The sequence below is a fragment of the Gracilinanus agilis genome, chromosome 2 (assembly GCF_016433145.1).
Source record: "Gracilinanus agilis isolate LMUSP501 chromosome 2, AgileGrace, whole genome shotgun sequence".
Lineage (NCBI taxonomy): Eukaryota > Metazoa > Chordata > Mammalia > Didelphimorphia > Didelphidae > Gracilinanus > Gracilinanus agilis.
Genome location: NC_058131.1, coordinates 431,555,275 through 431,579,301, shown reverse-complemented (window position 1 = coordinate 431,579,301; position 24,027 = coordinate 431,555,275). Strand labels below are relative to the sequence as shown.

Here is a 24,027-nt window from a genome sequence, read left to right as displayed (position 1 = left end):
TAAATGACATCAGCAAGACAGTGTATGATAAACCCAAAGAGCCCAACTTTTGGGACATGAATCCACTATTTGACAAAAACTGCTGGGAAATTTGGAAAACAATATGGGAGAAATTAGGTTTAGATCAACATCTCACACCCTACACCAAGATAAATTCAGAATGGGAGAATGACTTGAATATAAAGAGGAAACTATAAATAAGTTAAGTGAACACAGAATAGTATACTTGTCAGATCTCTGGGAAAGGAAAGACTTTAAAACCAAGCAAGAGTTAGAGAAAATTACAAAATGTAAATTAAATGGTTTTGATTATATTAAACTAAAAAGCTTTTGTACAAACAAAAACAATGTAGTCAAAATCAGAAGGGAAACAACAAATTGGGAAAAAATCTTTATAACAAAAAACTCTGACAGGGGTCTAATTACTCAAATATACAGGGAATTAAAGCAATTGTATAAAAAATCAAGCCATTCCCCAATTGATAAATGGGCAAGAGACATGAATAGGCAATTTTCAGGTAAAGAAATCAAAAGTATCAATAAGCACATGAGAAAGTGTTCTAAATCTCTAATAATTAGAGAAATGCAAATCAAAACAACTCTGAGGTATCACCTCACACCTAGCAGATTGGCTAAAATGAAAGAAAGGGAGAGTAATGAATGTTGGAGGGGATGTGGCAAAATTGGGACATTAATGCATTGCTGGTGGAGTTGTGAACTGATCCAACCATTCTGGCTGGCAATTTGGAATCATGCTCAAAGGGCTATAAAAGACTGCCTGCCCTTTGATCCAGCCATACCATTGTTGGGTTTGTACCCCAAAGAGATCATAGATAAACAGACTTGTACGAAAATATTTATAGCTGCGCTTTTTGTAGTGGCAAAAAACTGGAGGGAGACTGACCAGACTTCATGATTTGCTGTAGACTAAAAATATTAATTACCTGATGGTCAACCTTCTGGTGATGAACTTCTTTGAACTCAACAAGGCCAGTCTTTCAAGTAACAATTACAAATAATCACCAGGGTCTTACACTTAGTTTCTTTATATTAATGGAGCACCAAAAAACTACATTTGGACAGTAGAGGGAAACCAACAAAAAAAAAAAAGAAATGCTGATATTTCACAACTTCTACACATAATGTCTCAGCCCTAGTCTGATTCCCCAGGGTTTTGATGATTAAAAATAAATAACAAATTCCATTCTCATATTGTGGGAAGCCGTTCTATGTATTAAAGCCTTTGGAGAAATAGGATCAAATTTAGGGCCTGTTATCTGGATTCCCTACGTGACCAATCCAGGCTGAGGCAGTCTTTGTGTTTGGTCCTGGTCACCTGAGCCCCAAAAGGCTCTGGTACCAGCAGGTAGGTTAATCCAAAACCAACTTGATCCCTCCGAGAAGGCTATTAGGAGTCATTTAGAGAAACAGAGTCTGTAACAGATATTTTATCTGGATCCCATTACAAAATCATCGGCAAGTAAAACTGTGTGTATGATTTTCTGCACTGCATGTCAGGATGCAGACTGAATGGGCCATCTAAGATAAAAATCTGAGGCTCCTCTTTTGACTCAGTCTTTGATCCCCACCTTTTTTACAATTCTTATTGGAAAACTTTGAAGTGGCAGACCAGCATCTACTGAGTTAATGATTCCTCTCCTTGATAATTAAGAAGCCTAAACCCTAACAAACATTACTTAAGATAAGTCTGCATACTTAGATAAGTATGGCGCTTTTAGTCTTGACTTTATTTGTCCAGGTGCCTATAATCCTGGAAGACAGAACTCAATAAGTGAGCATCTCCATAAAAATATTTCCTCTCCCAGAATTATCCCTACTAATTGATGGTTGGAATTTGGCCATTGTCTTGGTACTTATACCTTTACTCTTTAGACTTTAATGGGTTATGTATAATCTGTTACCCCTTCATAGCTGTGTTCTTTGTTTGAAACCAATATATAATAAACTCCCAAGCCCACAGATTTTGGAACAGCATGGGCTAACCACTAGTCTGGTTGTTCTCATTTTCTTTTTCCTGTCTTATCAATCCGACGCTGTAAACGCCACTCAGAACCCCCATTTTTATCATATAGGAGGCTGGTCCCCTATATCATATGAACTTAAAACTGATCATTTCTCCCTACTGGGTTCAGAACAATAGATTTTTCTTTGAGAACATTTTAATTTACCTAAATTCTCACTGGAGAAATGTTAACCACAAATAAGCATAGTTATAAAATTCAAAATCATAAATTGTTTTTGTACTTGTCAAAAATAAACAAAACTCTAAAATATCCAAAGTTTGGCATTCAAGGCACCTTGCTGTGAGATTAAGATACTAAAGCAACAAGAGTCTGTATTCTGCCCTGGTTAAAGTGATTCTTATTTGACTGTTAGCAGTGTTGAATATTTTACATCAAGAAATAACCTGGGGCATAGTGGAGAAAGTGCTAATACTGGAGTCATGAACAGGTGGGTTCAAGACCTGCCTTTGTCACATATTACCAATGCAACCATAAGAAAATCACTTAATCTCTCAGAGACTCAGGCATTTCTCTAACAGGAGTTGCCCATCTGCATAGATGAAGGAAATTACAAACGAATTGTTCATCTTCAACAGTGGTAGAAGTTTCTACTACTGGTGGATGAAAGTGTTTCCATAAGCCAAGAGCCTCCAAATATTAATGTAGTAGCTCAGAAGATTGATGGATCATAGAATTTAGAGCTAGAAGAGATCAGAGATCATTTATCCCAATCCTCACCATCTATTTTACAGATGAAGTCTTTTACACATAGGGTCTCCATCCAGAAATGATGAAAAAAAATGTGATTATCAAAAAGAGTAAGAATCAGGCTTAAAGGTGGAAGAAACATTAAGGGTTACCTATTCCATACTCCCCCAGCCCTTCATTTTACAAATGAAGAAAATGAAACATTTAAATGGCTTTTGGGGCTCTTAGATCTGGAATTGGAAAGGTATTCTGATGCCATCTAATCCAAACTCCTTATTTCACAAATAAAGAAACTGTGACTCAGGTCCCCAGGGTAGTAAGTCAGTGGTGAGGCTTCAATCTAGGTCATCTGGCTCCCTACTCAATGCTTTCTCCAGTAACAGGGCTCCCCCAAAGTCGAATAATATAAGGTGGCAAGGTCAGGACTCTGGTCCCAAGACTCCAAATCCAGTACTTTACACACCATGCTGTGTGGAGAAGGGGCAATCTGCTCAGGGAAAACCCATATGGTTGAAATTTGGATTCGCTGTAAAGATCAAAGCTAATGACTTAAGGGGCAGCTGGGTAGCTCAGTGGAGTGAGAGTCAGGCCTAGAGACAGGAGGTCCTAGGTTCAAACCCGGCCTCAGCCACTTCCCAGCTGTGTGACCCTGGGCAAGTCACTTGACCCCCATTGCCCACCCTTACCAATCTTCCACCTATGAGACAATACACCGAAGTACAAGGGTTTAAAAAAAAAAAAAAAAAAAAAAAAAAAAAACCAAAGCTAATGACTTAAAGTCGACCTTGCATAAGTCACTTAAACTTTGGTTCATCTAAGCTACTAGGACTAGATGATCATTTCAAGCTCCTTTCAGCTCTGAATTCTATGATCCTATTATCAAATCCTGTTCGATCCCGAAAGTGATTGCAGAAACCACTTTTTCCACTTATAGCAACAACAACAAACATGTTAGCATTTCTGTACTTTTTAATTCGCTAACTCTGCTGAACGGTGGCTGTATTTGAACTAGCAGAACCGCCGAGAAGCGATTCCGAATAAAGAGGAAGCGGGGGTGGGAACAGGGAACCTCCTACTTCCACCCGGTACATCCCTGCGGGCGCTTAAGCCAGGGTGAAGTCGCAGAGCCGCCCGGTCCAAAGCCCTCACTAGACATTTGGAGAAACTGAGGTCAGCGGAAGTGCTCCAAGGAAGCTTGGCCGCGGCTTCCTCCCCACCGCTCTAGAGCCACTGCTCAGAGACTAGACTGAGAGGGAACACCGACCCCGAAACCGGCAGCTGACTTCCCTCCCAGGGACAAACTGCTTCTTATTCCCAGACCTTTGCCCAGCTCTACGTCGGGACTCACCGACTAGGCCGAGCGTCACAGGCCACAGAACCCCCAGCAGCAGAAACCACCACGGGAGGAGCCGCATAGCGGCGGCGCCGCGCAGCCGCCACACAGATCAACCAAGGCGCAGGCGCGGCCGCGTCATAGGGCTCTAAATCCGAGCTCGCTCTGCAGCCTCCAGAAAAGGAAAGCCAGGGGAGGAGCTGACAGAACTAGCAGCCATCTTGAAGTCGGCTGGCTGCTACCCTCAGCCGCCATCTTGGGTGTGGTGGGGGAGGGGAGTCCCTGCCAGGTAGAGAACGTATTTATTCTGAGCACAGTGAAAGTGGGTGGTTTCGGACGCAGCGCCTTTATCCCAGAAGCACTAGGGATCAGGCCCTTCCAGTACTGACTATGGCCACGAAAAGGCCATGGTGTTGGGAAAGGGCCGTGAACTGGTGAGGGTAGGCCTCGGTTCACCTGGATAAATCTCTTTCCACTTTGGTTTTCTACCCTCCATGGCAGCCTCGGCTGAAGCAGCAGGGAGGGAGTTCAAACCACCTCCACCAAAAGTCCGCACCAGCGAGCCTACTTCCTAGCCCCACCCTCCACCACCCCAACTCGGGCTAGCAAGACCTCCTAGGACCTAGGTGAACCGTCACCTCCACCTGGAGCATTCTCTCCCTTCCTTAGCCCCTAAAACAGAGTCTTTGGAATAGCAATGCAGTAAGTCCAATGTCCCCAGCCAAAAGAAAGTTCATGTCACCAAAGTCTCTGACACTATTCTGTGAGATGTTATCAGCCGAAATGACATTTAAAAAGAAGCATCACCATCTGCATTGCCCTAATAAGTGGAGGACGTGTCCTTGACTTGGAGCTGAAGCTTTCCACATATTGCCTCTCATTTAAATACTCCTTGGAAGCAGGTATTGCCTTACTTATTTATTTGTATCTTCAGCTCTTAACACAGAATTCACATATAGTAAGTGCTTAATAAATGCTTTATTCATATAAATTCCTGCTAATCAGATTCCTTAGCTACTCCTAAGAGGTCCATAGACGGGAGGCTTTTCCCTGCTTTATCCAAAGTTGGAGTTCTTTGGGGACTGGATACAGAAAGCTGCCAGTCCCTAAGGAATACAGCAGCCAAATCACTTCTAAATCACCTTTCCTTCTAAATATTTCTTCATCAAGCAATATTTGGTAAGCACTTTGCTAAGAGCAAAGGATACAAAGACAAATGTGAAAGTTCCTGTACCCAAGTAGTTTCTTTAGGAGGAAACTAGGAATGAGATAAAGAATATATTCCAAGATCAGGAAAGAGGCAATACAAAGGCCAAGAATCCTTAGATCAGTTCAGAAACAGACCCCCCTACCTCTGGATCAAGGTGAGAGAGTCTTAGGGAAACCACCTTTAAAAGGTCCTTCATGGTGCTAGGGAAAAAATCAAAAGAAAAACAAATAATCAAAATAATGGAGAGATCTAAGTAGTTTAGGATTCTTAACTCTGGAAAGAAATAAAAGATAACAAAGTCAAAGTTTAAAAAACAATGAAGGGGCAGCTGGGTAGCTCAGTGGAGTGAGAGTCAGGCCTAGAGACAGGAGGTCCTAGGTTCAAATCTGGCCTCAGCCACTTCCCAGCTGTGTGGCCCTGGGCAAGTCATTTGACCCCCATTGCCCACCCTTACCAATCTTCCACCTATGAGACAATACACCGAAGTACAAGGGTTTAAAAAAAATTTATTAAAAAAAAAAACAATGAATAGAACACAGACTTATTTGCTAAAAAGAAGACCAAGATTTAGAATATACATCATACTCTTGGCAAGAAAAAGTACCTTCATAAAATCTGGCCCCTAACCAGAGGTGTAGGGTAAAAATACAAATGGATTCAAAAAGCATTTAAATAAATTCTATATAATGGCTACAGAATCAGATATTATGTTCTATCTCTAGACCTTTTATGTAGATATCATGTATTAAGGGCAACCATAATATCCTTTAACATATGAAGATGGGATTAACTTTCCCCCTTCACTGTTTTTAAATTAATCAATAAAAATGAAAACACCCCTACTTAACACTAAGCCACTTACTAAAGTGGGTGACAACTCCAGAATGAATGAACACCCCCTGGGCAGTGCTAAACAAATTTAAAGACTGCCCAGTCCCCACTCCTGTAAAGTGGAGGAAGGGACAGGTAGGGACATGGTAAAGGGACTATAAAAGTCCTGAACTTCCTGTCCAGGGCGGGAGGGGGTCTTCAACCTGAATTTTCAGCTTGGAGGATGTTGGACATTTCTCTACTTTTACTTTTTTCACCTTTTTGTAAATAAAACTTAAAAGTCAATTTTACTTGAGCTATAATATTTTTAAATTGGCAACCACAGCATTATCTTAGAATTCTCATATATTTAGTCAAACTTTTAATTTAATTCTTTACAAACATACTCTTAGTATGGCAAATTTCAATATTAGCTACATAGACCATTAAAAAGAATCAATCCAAGACATCATATGTAGTTATAGATTTAATATTTGAAGAATGTAACTTGTAAATGTTTACCTCCAGAGAAGGAACTAAGAAAGTGGAAACACAAGACAAAATTAACACATTTTGCCAGATGATTCCTTCTATGGTGTGGGAAGGGGAAGAAGAGGGAAAGTCTCCCTAGGGGCAGCTGGGTAGCTCAGTGGATTGAAAACCAGGCCTAGAGATGGGAGGTCCTAGGTTCAAATCTGGCCTCAGACACTTCCCAGCTGTGTGACCCTGGTCAAGTCACTTGATCCCCATTGCCTACCCTTACCATTCTTTTGCCTTGGAGGCAATACACAGTATTGACTCCAAGATGGAAGGTAAGGGTTTTAAAAAGAAAATAAATAAAATAAAATAAAATAAAGTCTCCCAATTCTTGCATTCTTAACAGTGTGCCATCAGCCAGTATATTCACACACAGGTAGTATATAGCCAATGCTCAAAACTTTGTAGTACTTAGGAGCCCCAATGATTAGTGAGTGCTTTTGAGCCAGAAGTATCAAGAATTTTATTCAAAAGTCCAGAATTTAAATTTATTACATTCAGGATTGTTACTGCTACATAACTTCATGAATTACAGCATATTTTCATCCTTGCTCTTTTATGTACTCTCCCTATACATGACTCAGTTCAAGAATCTTTTTTTCCATACCTGAAAATTTTACCTCCTATAGTGTCAAAGTGATGGCACAGTAGACAGGAAGATGGGGAAGATCTGACTTCAGTTCCAAGCTTAGAAACTTACTAGCTGTGTGAGGGGGGGGGGGGGGGCGCAAGTCACTTAACCTCTACCCTAATCTACTGGAGAAGGAAATGGCAAACCACTCCAGTATCTTTGCCAAGAAAAGCCCATGGTATGGTTCACCAGGTCACAAAGAATCAGAAATGACTGAAGAGACTCTCTGAAACTTGTGGTTGCTCATACTTCCTTTTGTATTTTCCATTTCCCTCTATATTTTTATCCCTTGTTAATTTAGACAAGTAGAGACTGCAGTTAAAGAGCCCAGGGTTGTTAGTATTTAATAAATGCTTTAAAAAAAATACTGAAGCTGTCTTCGATATTTATAAACTTGGCCACCAGGTGGCAGAAGCACTTGCCAGAAAAGATATTAGGGCATTAGGTAGATTTGAGCAGATTTTCATTATTATTATCTGCAGCAATTTCTGAAAAATTGGCAGGAGACATGCTTTAATGTTGGCTGAAATTAAATCTATAAACTATTAAAATGTTATGTGCACCGAAGATTGTGCTATACAACTTTAATATGTTGTACATGGTGAATATTGAGAATGTGTAAGTACAAATAAATTTTGTTCTTTCATTTGTCCCCTTTCTAGGTTTTTATATAATGATTTTAATATGAGCTCTCTTTTTGAGCTTTAAAGGCAAAAAAAGATATCCAATTTGAAAATGGTTTGTATTTAGAGAATTGATTCCTTAAGTCAAACTAAAGAAAAATTTATGTTCATCTAATTCAGCAGATCACAATATTTTTGTTCTAAGAACTTGTTTCAAGTGTGTGAACCTTCTGTAATTTTTTTAAAACCCTTACGTTCTGTCTTGGAATCAATACTGCGTATTGGTTCCAAGGCAGAAGAGTAGTAAGGGCTAGGTAATGGGAGTTAAGTGACTTGCCCAGGGTCACATAGCTGGGAAGTGTGCCAGATTTGAACCCAGGTCCTCCCATCTCTAGGCCTGGCTCTCAATCCACTGAGCTACCCAGCTGCCCCCTAACCTTTTGTAATTTAATATACTATTATTTTATATTTATTTATTAAATGATGGCAATAAAATTAATAACTTTTACCCAAAAGAGCTCCACATTAAAGCTTATATAATTATAATATAAACTGTTATTCTATCTATAGTTATGAAAAATCTATTAAATAATAAAACTAACTACAAAATAAGTACAAATATTTTATGTGGGACATGCTATAAGGATTTAAAGAAGTGATTCATTGTATGCTTATTACTGTTATCTGCAATACTTAATATTAAAATTATTTTATAAATTTTGTTGACAAGAAATAACCTTAATGAAATAACTTCCAATTTCAAATATGTTTAACATAATGTGAAAATCATATATGCTTAATTTTAATATTAGACTTTTATTTGAACAAAGGTTTGTAATATTTGGTTTACCATCAAGCAGTCTTAAATCTGTTTCTTCAAATTTATTTTTGTATTTTGATTTAAAACAAGAATAAAGAGGCAGCTGGATAGCTCAGTGGATTGAGAGCTCAGCCTAGAGACAGGAAGTCCTAGGTTCAAATCTGACCTCAGACACTTCCCAGCTGTGTGACCCTGGGCAAGTCACTTGACCCCCATTGCCTACCCTTACCACTCTTCCACATAGGAGCCAATACACAGAAGTTAAGGGTTTAAAAAAAATTAAAAAAAAAAAACAAGAATAAAATTAAATGCTCACTCATATGAACATGAAATAGAAAAATGGAGAATTGACGATTTCTCTTACTGGAGATGGATATTTCTTTATTTTTAACCACCTAACTAATCAGTAAAAATAGCTAGTGAACAATATAAAATATTTACTATGTTACAATATAAAATTTCTATTACAATATAAAATATTTACTATTTTATTAGCCAGTATAAAGGCTACTGACAAGTTCTATATTAAATGATAAATGTATTTAAGGTTAAGTTGTATACATTGCCTGATTTTAATAAATGTTTATATATAAACTAATCTTCAGAAGGAAAGAAAAATCTTCTGAAGTGACTTTCTTCTCTTTTATCACTGGCATACCAGCTATATTCTCAAAGAAACTAATGATCAATGTCACCAATGTTGCCAATCAATTCACGTGAAAATCTGCCAGATATAAGCATAGTAACATAAGTGAAGAATGAAGTTTAAATAGGTAAATAGCCTTAATAATGCAATGAGAGGCAATATAAGGTTTGTTTCTACAGAACATTACTGATGGTCTGTGATGATTTCAAGATGGCTTATAATGCTCATGCCCAGTGACCATTATTTTCAAACAGACTAACATTTGTACTTCAAAAATTGAAACATTCATAACATCTTAAATACATGATTACACTGCTGATGAGGAACAATTACATGCTAACAGAGAGAAATGATGGACTGGTTCAGTGTAGAGAAGGCAAATGAGGTTGTGTATACACATCTGATCATTTGTTAGGAATTGGTTAGTGCTCAAGTGGTAAAATTTGTGGCAGTTTGGAAAGAATTTGATGACATAAAGAAACTATAAGAACATATTGTCAGAAGCACTCGGAATTTGATGTAATTGCTGCACAAAAACTAAGATTATTGTGCACATGATCATAACAACTTCTAATTGCTGCAGAAACAAGCCTATAATGATTCAAACATGCACATGCTTGTTGTCACAGAGGAAAAATATAATTGTAACATAATTGGGCAATTATTCATTGCTTGAGGTGCCAATAAGGAATTTTTAGTGTAGAGCCCTTGGACTATCATCATAAATCCCCAAGGAATTCATGAACAAGTAAATGGCAACTACTTGACCTAAATGAAGAGTTTCCCCTAATTTTGTCAATACTTCTGCTATAATGATAAGATTTTTCTTTCACTAGATCAGGTATTTCTTCTATATAAATTGTAATACCCTCAATTTATGCAGATTACAAGCCTTATTATACATACCACAGTGGACAGGTTTCTTAGTAGTTATTGCCAAAAAAAATTATCACTTACCATCCAAAACTGGTGATAGATTTTTTAAAACTTAAATAAGCTATTCATAGAACAAAACATACAGTCCATTGGTGAATTGTATTTGAAGCCTTTCCCACTTGTTAGGACTTGCCAGAGCCTTTCATTCCTATGGCATATCCTTTGAAGACCCAGAATCATCTCCATACCATACCATCTTAAGGTACTGAAATAGTATGTTAGAAAAGAAATTGTGAAACATAAGTTAACTTTATTGCTATCTCTTTATCACATCTTTTTTTTTTTTTTGGTGGTTGAGGGGAGGATTTGTGATTTCATAAGTATAATCAGTGTAGTCTAATATATCCTATTCAATTTACTATTCTTAAAGAGATGCCTAGAGCACTGATCAGGGTCACCACTAGTATATGACAGTCAGACTTTAAATACATATTATCCTGGCTTAAAGACCAGACTTCTATGTACTATGCCATGAAGCCTCTTTCCTACCACACATGGTAGGAATGGTTTGTTGCAATGGATCATAATATACCCATAAACCAGGATTTCATAAGTATGAAATACTCCTTTCATAGCATCATAAAATTAGGGAACTCAACTGAAACAAGAAGGAAACAGTTACAAAATTACAATAGTTCATAATCATCCAAATATATTTGTTTTAGAAAAGAAGCATTCTGAAACAAGTACTACAACAAAAAAAATTATTTACAATAATGAGAAAAATTACTATCAGGAACTAGAAATTAGTGGGGGAGGTGTACGTGTGTGTGTGGGTGTGTGTGTGTGTGTGTGTAAAGATGTGTAAACATAGATTCAGTGCAAATGGATGGTAATTTCTGAAGGAAGGCAATAGGTAAACATATTTAGGGGAGGGGAGACTGGGAAAGGCTACCTACAGAAGGTAAGATTTGAAATTAATCTTGAAGCAAGCTGGGCTTCTGATGAAAGGGGAATTCTGGGCATAAGGGACAATCAGTAAAAAGGCTTTCAAGAGAGGGAGTGGAGAATTTGAGGAACAGCACATAGGCCAATATGGCTGGAAGATAGAGTAATAGAGAGGAGAACAAAATGTAACAGACTGGAAAGATCAGAAGGAGCTATAAGGGCCAGTGTACTCTATATTTTATTCTTTAAGATAGGAGTAAAGAAGGAGATAGTGAGAAGAAGGAGGAATTGATGTGAGATGAGCAAAGAAGAAGGAGAACTTGGGAAGCTTTCTCTATCAACAAGAGATTGAGATATGGAAGAAGAGTATAGCCAGACCAAGGGTGATAATTTGGGGGGGAAAAAAAAAGAAGTAGAAATCATAGTGAAAATGAAGGAAAATGTTAAGAGTTGCAAGGCATAGAGATGGAATGATAAAAGATTATGATCAGATAAAGGAATTAAGAGTTCATGAACACGAGTGAAACTTATGGCACAAAGATATGGCCATTTCTGTGGATAGCCAAGATGAAGTGATATGTAAAAATAAAAGTTATAAATATATAAAATCTATAAATAGAACATGGGAATTGGGTGATAACTTTGAATAGTATGAACTCAAAGGAGAGGCTGATGAATGGTCATAATAAGAGAATCTCTAAGTGGCAATGAGGAGAAAGGAGTATATTAACTCACGACTGGTGATTTAAGTCAAATAAACAAGCATTTATTAAGCATTTATTGGCCAGACATGTACTAAGCACTGAGAATATAAATAAAGGTAAAAATAGTGATTAACCTCAAATAGCTCAAAATCTAATGGAGAGAAAGAACCTGAGAACAATGATGTACAAATAAGATACAGAGGATAAATTGAAGATAATCTCAGAGAAAAGGATTTTAGGAAGGATTAAGGAGGGCTTAGGACTGGCTTCTTCCAAAAGTGGTATTTTAGTTGAGACTTGAAGTCAGAAGAAAGAGACAAAGAGTTCCAGGCAATGAAAACTCACAGTGAGGAGATAAAGTGTCTTGTGTGAAAGAAACAAGGGAAGCCGGTGTTACTAGATCAAACAGTATTAGTAAGGGAGTAACATAAAAGAAGACTGTAAAGGTAGGAAGGGGCAAAATTATGAAAGGCTCTAAAAAGGCAAACAGTGGATTTTTATATTTGATCCTAGAGGCAACAGATTCACTGGCATGTACTGAATAATTACATAGTCAGACCTGCACTTTAGGAAGAGCACTTTGATAGCTGCATGGAGGATGGACTGGATCAAGAAGAGACTTGAGCAGGAAGTTATTGTAACAATTCAAGAATGAGTTAATAGTCTAAATACACTAAGGTGGTAGTAATATCAAATGAGAAGAGAAACATGTGAGGGATGTTAGAAAGGTAGAAATTAAAGGATCTGGCAACTGATTCAATATAGAGGGAAAGAGATGTTGAAGATGATACCTAGGTGACAAACCTAGATGGCTTCATTGGTGGTGCCCTCAATAATCATGGGAAAGTAAGGAAAGGGGAAAATTCATGGGGAAAAGATAATAAATTTAGTTTAAGACATATTGAGTTTCAGATATCTATGGGGTATCTAGCTCAAGATGTCACAAGACAGGGGTCCAGGCTGACTAAAGAGATCTAAGAATTATATGCATAGTTGATAATCAAATCTACAGAAGCTGATGAGATCACCAAATAAAATATAGAAGAGAAGAGGGCTCATGACAGATCCTTGAGATCATCCATGGTAAGCAGTTACAGCCTGAATGAAGATCCAGCAAAGGAGATAGAAAGAAAAATCGGCCAGGAAAGAGAAGAATGAGAAGAGAACAGTGTCATGAAAACCTAAAGAAAAAGGCATCAAGAAAAGGGTGATCAACAATGACACATGTTAAAACCATGGGGGGAGGGGGCTTGAAGGGGAGAGTAAGAACATGAATCATGGAACCATGGAAAAATTTTCTAAAAAATAAAAAAAGGGGAAAAAAGGATGATCCAAGCTACAGAGGTCTTGAAGGTTGAGAATTGAAAAAAAGGCAAATATTTGGTACTAAAGAGAGAAATTTCTATTATACATATGTGTATATATATATATATATAGATAGATGTAGATATATATTATTCACACATATACACACTAGCTAGTAAGGATATACACAATGCGGGTTTTTAAAGAAGGGAGAGATACAGCTATGGCTGTAGGCTGCAGGAAAGCAGCCTGTAGACAGGGAGAAATTGAAGATTAGTGAGAGTGGGGACAAAATGGGGAAACTTGCTTGATTTAGGGGAAAGGAAGTGCAACCAGTACTTAAGTGGCTAGGGATGTAGTGATATCAAAAGGAAATCATAAGTTCCAGAAGGTGGCAGGAGAAAGAAAACAGGTTTAATATGAAAACAAATTTGTTAATTATGAAGTAGGCATTTCAGAGAGCATAGCATACAGTGAAGGCAGATCTGGAGTGTGAAATTTAAAGGAAAAAACTGAAAGAAGAGTAAGCAAAAAGGCAAGTGGTAAAGAGGAACAGGACTTGTAAAGATCAGCAATCAAGGGTTCAGAATTACTGAGATAGGAAGATTATGACAGAGTATATGACAGAGTTAGTATGCTAACCAGTGGAGAATGAGACCAGGTAGAATATCATTAGTTCTACTGAGGGGGGCAGGCTGGGCAAGATCCCTCCTGAGGTCAAAGTAGTGATGATGAATCCTGGGAGGCCACCTCACCACAGGAATAGGTGAAGGCATGGCCAAGGCGTCCACTTAAGAAATGTCAGGGCCTTGCACATAATTGGTATTTAAATATTTGTTAAATGAAATGCTGACAAATTGTTCACCCTCATTATATCCTTTGGGAAATTTTAGAATATCTTTTATACCACAGATGAGTTAACTGATCTGATAGAAATTCATTAAGAATTCTGAAATACTTTGTAGCTGTAATAACTATCAATAAAATATATAAATTATTTGATCAGTCTAAAATTTTTGTTGTATAAAATCACTGTTGTACTTCAGATGAGGAATCTAAGGTTGAACAATTTTCTTTATTTCTCCCCTCCCTGCACTCAACAATCTAGTGAAGTGGCATTGCTGTTCCTAACAAAATGCATTTCATCTGCCATGCCTTTGCACTGGCTATCCAGTCTGTCCCACCCCACCTCCATGCCTAGACCTTACCTCTTCAACTTCATCTCTTCAAATCCATGACTTCCTCAAGTCTCAAATTCAATTATCACCTTCTGCATGAGGGCTCCCCGTCAAAAGTTATGTTGTATATATTTTGCATGGATTTTGTATATGCCTGTATGTGTCTCTAACATTAGTAAGCTCCTTGAAGACAGGATCTATTTCTTTTGTCTTACATCCCCACTACATAGTACAGTGCCTAGCACATTACAAGAAATAAATGATAAATAAAAATGAGTTATTCATCCTTAGGCTTTTGTAAATTCTTGGTAGAACTTTATTTTTTTTTCTTAAACCCTTACCTTCCGTCTTGGAGTCAATACTGTATATTGGCTCGAAGGCAGAAGAGTGGTAACGGTAGGCAATGGGGGTCAAGTGACTTGCCCAGGGTCATACAGCTGGGAAGTGTCTGAGGCCAGATTTGAACCTAGGACCTCCCATCTCTAGAACTGGCTCTCAATCCACTGAGCTACCCTACCCAGCTGCCCCCAGAACTTACTTTAGACTATAGGTACTTTGTAGTTTACAGTATATGTTGTGTTGTATGACCTATCAAACTTATTCAATACTTATTAAGATAATAAGTTCAACAAATTCTGTTATGATTTGAACCTATCATTATCAATGCTTTAAATTCAATGCAATTTCCAATAATGAGGCACTCAAATACTGACCAAATATATGGGTTTTTGTACTAATTTTCTATTTCTTCCTGATTAGATTTTTGTTGAAAATGCTCCTATTAAAAGTGGTAATTAAGGGACTATCTACTTGGGTGATCATGCTCTTATTAAAACTAAATCTACAAGCTGTGTGACCCTGGGCAAGTCACTTGACCCCCATTGCCCACCCTTACCAATCTTCCACCTATGAGACAATACACCGAAGTACAAAGGTTTAAAAAAAAAAACAAAACTAAATCTACATTCTTAATGGCTTTTGTATATCCAAACCAAAGTAACCATTTTAGTTACCAATCATGGGACAATTTTTGAAATTATAGGGCTGTGATCTGATGGAGATAGACTCCCTTTTCTTTCTATTAATATGATTTCCTTCTGGAGAATCATTGAGCTTCCAGGTATAGCTCTAACAGAAGTTGGAATTTTTTCCAATATTCCCATTCAGCCTCAGAGTGTGAAAGAAATAGTCTTTCCAGTAGATAGCATTTTGAAGACATTGGTGTGATAATCCTACATATAAAGGATTAATTTTAAATACTATGGGAAAGAACATGAAGCATATAACCATGGAAAAATACCCCAAAATAATTAATTAAATAAAAATTTTCAAATTAAAAAAATGAATTAAAGACACATGTATAAAATCCAGTGGAATTGCTCATTGGCTATGGGAGGGGGTGGAAGGAGGGGAGGGAAAGAACATAAATTATGTAATCATGGAAAACCTGCTCCAAATTAATTAATTAAATAAAGGTTTTCAGGTTAAAAAATAAAAAATTTAAGTACTATGCAAAGTAATAATTTTAAAATATTAAGTATTAGAAGGTAGAAAATGATAAGATATTTTACATCTTCAGTGTCAAGTCCTATGGTAAGCATTATAACTTTAGGTTAGCATACTTCATAATAGACATTTAATTTTAAATTATCTTTCTTACCAGTCTAGTAGTTTAAAGATATTGCTATGCCTTTATGTACTCCCTACCCCAATTCCATACCAGCAGTCCCCAGACCAAATACCACTTACCAAAGAGGAGAATATTTTGTGATACTGGCTTGACTTCTTTTGGATTCTCAACTGCCTAGACAAGAGGCAAATCCTACAAATTACAACATTCCACAGACAATATTATTATATTCTGAAGCTCATTAGCTCAAAGGGATTTGTGACCTGGAAGATCAGTGACAATTTTTTTCTGGATTCAACAAATATATTAAGTCTTGGTTATGATTTTTGAGCTGTGAGACAGTAATGGTCTTAGAATCCAGTTTCTTCATCTGCAAAATGAGGTTAATACCTGCACTACTTACTTCACTTGTCTTGTCTTAGACAAAGATTTTTGCAAACTTACAAGAAGTATAAAGATGAGTAATCATTATTATCCAACAAATTATAAGCTCTACTATTAGAATATAAGCTCCTTAAGGGGAAGGTTACAAATATTCATCTTTGATTCTGTCACAGTACTAAGGTCTCTTCCAATTCTAGATGTACAATTTAAGAGGGCATTACAATAATCAACAATTATTTATAAAGAATCTACTATGTGCTATCTACTATGTACTGTGCTAGACACTAGGAATACAAATACCAAAAATGAAATAATTCCTTCTTACAAGGAGAGTGCATTAAAAGTTTTACTAGTCACAGGCAGCTAGGTAGCATAGTAGATAGAGGACCAGGCCTGAGTCAGGAAGGTCTGGGTTCAAATGTGACCTCAGACACTTCCTAGCTCTGGAGGGAGGAGGAAGGGAAAGAAAGAAAGGAGGAAGGGAGGGAATGAGGTAGGGAGGGAGGGAAGGAAGGAAGGAATGAAGGAAGAAAGCAAGCAAGGAAGGAAGGGAGGTAGGAAGGAAGGATTACATAGTAGCAGAGAAAAAAATGAAACCTTTCGCTAAGAAAAAAGTTAGGTGCTATACCTAGTACATGCTCAGTAAAAGTTTCATGGATGAAAAATTCTAGTTCTAAGAAAGATCTTAGAAATAACAAAGATAAATCAAATTAGACTCAATAAACACTGAAAGAATATACTCCTAAATTCAGGTCTCAAAAATATGGCATTAGTCAAATTTCTTACTGACTAGAAAATTATATTAAAATCAAATGTTGCCTCTGAAATCTCTATGAAAAATATAAGAACAAGGCTTTTGTAAATATTTTTTCTATAGCAAATATACTCATTCAATTGAGCAGTTAAAAGATATATTTATTATCTGTTGATTATTAAAAGGATTTCACAGCAAAATATGGTCTTAATTTGATGTCTCTATTCTAACAAGATAATGACTGTAGCTCCTAATGAAGAACTTCCTCTATAAATGCAGACTGGCGCTTTCTGGGCAACTTAAAAGCCTTAAAGAGTTACCAGGAGCACTGAGAGCAAAAGTGATTTGCCCAGGATTACAAAGCCAGCGTGTTTTAGAGAGAAAAATTGAAGCCAAATTTCCTGACCCCCATGCCAGCTTTATAAATATTATATCAAGCTGCCCCTTGAGGTGTCTTATGCATAGTCAAAAGTATAGATGATACTTTGGTAGAAGCAAATGCAAAGACAACTTTGTTCACCAATTCTGACCAAGCAAGGTATAAAAACAAATGTATGTTTTCCAAATGTAATTCAGCTAAGTCATAGAAGATATCATGCAGAATCCTAAAGGAAGAATATGATAAATTCTCCCAGATGCACCAGTCTGCAAATGATAATACTAATTGCATCAATCCCACATATGTTACAGGGACTCCTCTATGAAATCTATAACCATTCAAGACAGGTCAGCCCTAACAATCTGTACAAGAAAAACTAAATGGATGATAGTGTTGTCTATTGCTTAGACTAAGCTCTACTGCCTGATGGTCAGTTCACTCACTAAATTAGTTTCAGTGTCATTTACTTTGGACAAGGTTTATAGATAAACCTGGGCCTATAACCGAATAATAAAGAGTTGCAAGAATGCATTTAGGAAACCACACTGCACTTAAAACCATTTCAAACTGCTTTATAACACAAAAACTCATTTTTTAAAAGATCTGTATTTTCCTGAGGATGCCATGTGGCTGCAAATAATGGAACAAAATCTCCAAAGGGAAATGGAGAGGCTATATTCCCAGTGACTACTTGTGCACAAGAGGTATAAAGGTTTTCAGACTGAGAATAATGCATTTTCCACAACACACCACATTATGTTTTATAGAAAGGAGATATAATTGTCCTACATGAGAGGGATCAAAAAAAGCTAAAAAGAGCACTATGCAAATAGTGAGATGAAGCCAGCTGGGTCTGGGTGGAGTCTACTTAAAGGATATTAGAGTTTAATTAGAAGACCATAACAGAACCATATTTGTGTACCTGCAACACCTGCCTAAAATTTCTGCCTCAACTTCTTAACATTAGGTTACCTATACCAAGGATTATTGGGACTACATTTTCTATACCAGACTCATCTCTCTTAATATCCCTTGATTATTTTATTGGTTTTACAAATCTATTTGGTGCCACTAAAAGAATATTATCAACGGTCTGGATATTTTCTTCCTTGAAAGTAATCATCTATTATGTTTTGCATATATACATGATAATACAAGTATAACCCAGACTGAATTGCTGGCCAACTCCAGAAGGGGGGAGGAAAGGAAGGAGAAAGACAATTTGGAACATATAACTTTGGAAAACTTATGTGGAAATTTGTATTTACATGTAATTGGTAAAAAAAAAAAATTTTAATTAAATTTTTAAAAAAGTTATCACCTGAAAAAGTATGGATTTCTTTTACTCACTAAACACCTCAAATTCAAATAAAGGCATAGTTATAGCATGCTCTTCCAAGTTGTTCCATTTGCTCTGAACCTCTGTGACATATGGCAAATGTAGGGATAGGTTTTAGATTAATAAATTAAGAAATTACAAAGGATTTTGTAAGCTCTGTAAGTCCTCATGAAGATTAGAATAGCTATGTCAAGGGTTTGGAATGTGGGGCATCCACAGTTCTTTTACTGGCAGTTGAAAACACTGGCTGGCTGAAAGGCAATTTGGACTGAGCTGACTTGGTCTGGACTGTTTGGAGGTGGAGCTGTGTTCCCCCCCACACCTCCCCCACCTCCACCCCCCCCCCCGACCCCCGAGTCAGAGAGACTTAAACCTGGTTTTGTCCCCACTGCTGATATTTCAAGAAGAGAGAAGGAAAGCTGATTCCCAGGAAGATTTTTTTGGCAGCAAAATCTTAAACTGGTTTTAAGATTAAGCTTGGACTCCTTTCCCAGGCCATCTTTGGTCTGAGAGAGATTTGAACCAACTCAAAGTTTTCCTGGTTCCTGTCTTAAGAAAACACCAAGAAGACAGACAGTGAGTAAAGACCTTTGCTTTGCTGGCAATTTGAGATTTTCTTCATTGCCAAGTAACTTGGAGGCAAGGTATATATATATATATATATATATGTTAATAGTTTTTCTTAGTGATAAGATTAGTCAAGATTAGCGTTTTCTTTGGGTTTTTTATTAGTTAGTTGCTAAGGAGTAAAGCTTAGAAGACAAGAAGGAAAAGCCTTAGTCTGATAGGGAATCCCTATTTGTTATCTTTTTATACTTATTTTACACAAATAAATATATTTTTATAGAAACCCTTGCTCTCCAAACTAATTGTGTGTTCTGGCCTAGTCAGGAGAGTAACTGAGGTATAACCATCAAAATACCTCAGTAACAACCTCTCAACTAACATTATTTCTTCACAAGAAAGTTGAAGTCTTCTATGAATAAATCATAATGAGCTATCTATCATCAGGCACTTTACATCTGGCACCATACACCACCTGCATTCTGAGGGCTAACAATGCCTTTAAATTATTATTATCCATTTTGTTATATGACAAAAAGAACACAAAAGCCATTAAATAGCTCCCAGCTGGGCTAAAAAGTCAACACCATCATAATTTATGAATGACTTCTTATTGGATACTTCAGGACTCATAGAGAACACACATACTAACCAGTGTTCCCTATAAGCTCCTGCTACTTAAGCACTTAGGAAGAGGTAGCTGGGCTTTTAATTTGATCTAGACTAAAATACTCAGATGACTTCAAAGGGAAAAAATACCAGAACAATTCTAAGATAATGATCCCTGGTGGTTGCTAAGGCCTAAGTATATTGTTTTATTTGTCAGCTCAGTTAGGTTCATAACTTATATAAGCATTGAACAAAAATTACCTAACTTTTAAAAATCTAAAGTCTAAATTTTTAAAAAGGCTACATGATCCTAACTGGGGGAAATGTCCTACATGAAGAGTACAACTTAATTTTCAACTACAAGACCTAACATCTGCTCTATGATAGTTAAAAAGATAAAAATTGTTAATCCAAACCCAAATTAATTCTAATTTAATGACCTTCAAAAATTTAAAGTGGCCTATGATCTGATATTTATTTGGGCATTACATACAAATATCCCTCCTAAAAGTATAGAAAATAGTTAAATCAAGGTTCTCTTCCATCTTTGTCCTCTTGATCTCAGCTGTTTCAATGGGTTCGATTGTCATGCCTGTACAAAATTTTCTCAAATCCAATCACGGGGCACCTTGGTGATTCAGTGGAGAAAGAGTGGCCTGGAGATGGGTGGTTCTGGATTCAATGTGGCTTCAGATACTTCCTAGCTATGTGATCCCAGTTAAGTCACTTAATCCGCATTGCCTACCCCTTATCATTCTTCTGTCTTAGAACTGATACTTAGTATACATTTTAGATGGCAAAGCTTAAAAAAATAGTCCTGATCTGTCTTGAATTTTATTATCTACTAGATACTCCAACTTTAAGGCCCTTTTAGCATCTCAAAATCAGTTTCTTCCTAAAAGAATTTGCTATCTTTCACCCTAATACTCACTTCTCCTCCAAACCTATTTCAGTTGAGGATAACACAATCTTTTCCAGTCACTTTTGTTCACGACTTCAATTTTCTTTGATCCTTCCTTTTTCTTCACACCATAGCCAATATTTGTCTTATCAATTCTATCATGTTTCACAGTACCCCACTCTCTTCTCTCAAACAGCTGTCACCCTGGTTCAGGGGCTTCTCATCCACTAACCTTTACATTTAATTACCTTTATAATTAATACCCACAATCTGGCTCCAAGTTACCTATTGAGATTTTTCTTTAGTCACTTTGCAAATGACAACATATTCAAATTGGCTTACAATGTTCCCTCCAAATTCCGTCTGTACCATGCCATGCTGTCAGTCCTCAGGTTAGCATCTCCACCAGAACCTCGGATTCTGACCTAGGAACACCCTGGGCTAAGAAGAGCTCCACTTCTCTTGCAGAGAATATGGGCCTTCCTGCAGGGCCACCAACTCCAAACTTATTTGCAGTCATACCCCACCTTTCCATCTCTCCTAAATTGGTATGGAAAGGTGAAGAAGCATTTGTATGTTGTTGATATTCCCACTTGTGAATGTTTTCATCTTTTTGAGGATAGCTGATTAGTATTCTGAAGTAGCCAATGGACAGAAAGTGTTAACAGGGTCTCAGGTTCAAGTTCAGAGTCCAACTAATGATGTGAGGGTCTTCCAACATTAGAATGTAAAGTCCCCAAGGAGATACTGTCTTGTTTGCTTGTTATTTGCATATCTGGCACATAAGTATTTTCTAAAATTTTACCTATCTTTACACAGGCGCCCCTTTTATCTGAAATGCACTTCCTCCTTAACTACCAACTTCATTTCTCAGGACTACCTTCAAGATTAGGCCCCAGGGCCATGTTCAATTAATTAACTCCAGGAGAGGAAATGTTCTGATTCTGGTGTTTTGCACCCGATTATTACTAACAATTTTTATTGAATTAACTTCACTTCAAAGGCTCAGAAATGAACTACTGGCCTGGGTTTTTTGGGGTTTTTTTTAAAGACCATGTAAACAAAAGTATTCATGAATGTAATGTTTGATGACATGAAAAGTTTTAATTTATTACTGAAAATATTTTCATTTACAAAGAACCGATCAATGGAAAAGAATAAAACTTTAAGTATTTATTAAGTCCCTATGTGCCAGACCCTGGCTAAGTGCAATAAAAATACTAACTTGATCTTTACAACACTGTAAGGTAGATGCTATTATTATCTCCATTTAACTGTTGAGGAAACAGACGAGCAGGTTAGATGACTTGTCCAAGGTCATACAGATAGTATAGAATATAATCAACTATACCCAAAGAATATAATCAACTATAAACAAAAACAATGAAAATATTAACACAAAGATGCTCCCACATTCATATACCAAAGTAAGAAATATGTAATAAATTGGGGTGACTAGTCTAATACAGATGATTTTATACAGGAGCTAAATAACTTGTTGTTACTAGTATTAAATGACAAAATATTCTGGACCCATAAATGGTACCATTTTAAATCTAAATTGTTTTCATACCAGGAAAGATTTTATTCTTATATTTCATAGAACATAATAGAATCTTCATAGAAGATTTTTCTCCTGATATTTATTTTAAAGCAGGAGCAAGGTGGTAGCTAGATGGCTCAGTAGATTGAGTCAGGCCCAGAGATGGGAGGTCCTGGGTTCAGATCTGACCACAGACACTTAGCTGTGTGACCCTGGGCAAGTCCCTTAACCCCCATTGCCTAGCCCTTACCACTCTTCTGCCTTGGAACCAATACCCAGTATTGATTCTAAGACAAAAGGTAAGGGTTTAAAAAAAAAAAAGCAGGGACAAAATGCTTTTGAATCTTCACTTTACTAAAATGGTCCATGGATTAAAAGCCCCACTATTAATTACAAAGAAACCAGATTAGCAGCTGACTTGTTTAAATACTAACTAGAAAATAGGCCTTAAATTTCAGCAGACTTTACAAGATTATTATAATGCATCATTTCCTCCAGTGGAACATGGCCTCCTTGAGGGAAGGGATCATTTTTCCTTTGTATCCCTAGGTCTTGGTAGAATACCAGATTTAAGGGAATTTGATACATGCTTATTGATATTTACTTTAAATGTTATAATTTATAATCCAAAAACTCATGGATATTTTTAAATAACAAATTAACTTGCAATATATCATTTAGATTAGTATGTTTAGATTTAGAAGAGTTTATAGATGATCTAATCCAATTCACTCTTCTTTGCTGATGAAAAAACTGAGGCCAAAATAAAGAATGAATTGGGAACTTGGAAAATTTACCAATCTTGGGAGAATCCAAATTAAGAGAAAAACCACACCAGTAGCTCCATTTCCAGTAGTTTTCTTTCTTGAAAATATTTAAAATCTTCTCTCTTGTAAACAGGACCATGTATATACTGTTTACCACATTTGTGAATCATGCTGGGAACCACAAGAAAATGTTTTTAACTAGTGGTAACATATTCTTTACATATTATACAAACTAATACTAAGGTACTCAGTTCCCATCTTACGAATGTTACCCAAAGAAATATATCCAACTTTCAGTTGGAATTCATCAGTTATTTAATACTATAATTGTATTACAATCGAGCAGATCTTTCTTGCTGCTTTTCTGTTATTATAGACCACCATGAGTCTAAATGTTTGTGCCAATTAAAAACCTAGAGTAAATCACTTGCCCAAAGATATAAAATGTCATTTGAGTCCTAGTAGCTTGCCAAAAAAAAAAAAAAAAAAGTTTGCCGGTCCTATCAATGAAATGCTAGCACCAATCATGACTTTCAAGTTCTCCATACTAGAAAGCCATAATTTGTTAAGATCTGGGACAGAGTTAAGATTTTATCAGTTCAGAGTATTATCTCATATACTTGGTTTCTGGTACTGAAATTAACAAGCAAATATTCTTACATGAAAAACAGATATTTGTCTTTAAAATACATACAAAGACTGTACAACAGGAATGAGTAATGCTATTATATATGTTATATAACATTATATAACAAGAGTTCCATAAGATACTGAAATGCATAAATCTGTACTATAAACAGTTAA

General features: G+C 36.6%; 1 protein-coding gene across 1 annotated transcript in view; it reads right to left on the bottom strand.

Annotated features, from left to right (window-relative positions):
• The window catches only part of TXNDC15 (thioredoxin domain containing 15), a 24,622-nt gene extending 20,466 nt beyond the window's left edge, over positions 1 to 4,156 (bottom strand). The window contains exon 1 of the mRNA XM_044661923.1: positions 4,081 to 4,156. Coding sequence (XP_044517858.1) covers positions 4,081 to 4,147 — 67 coding nt within the window. The 5' untranslated portion in view covers positions 4,148 to 4,156. The remainder of the gene's footprint in view (positions 1 to 4,080) is intronic.
• Positions 4,157 to 24,027: the final 19,871 nt, after the last annotated feature.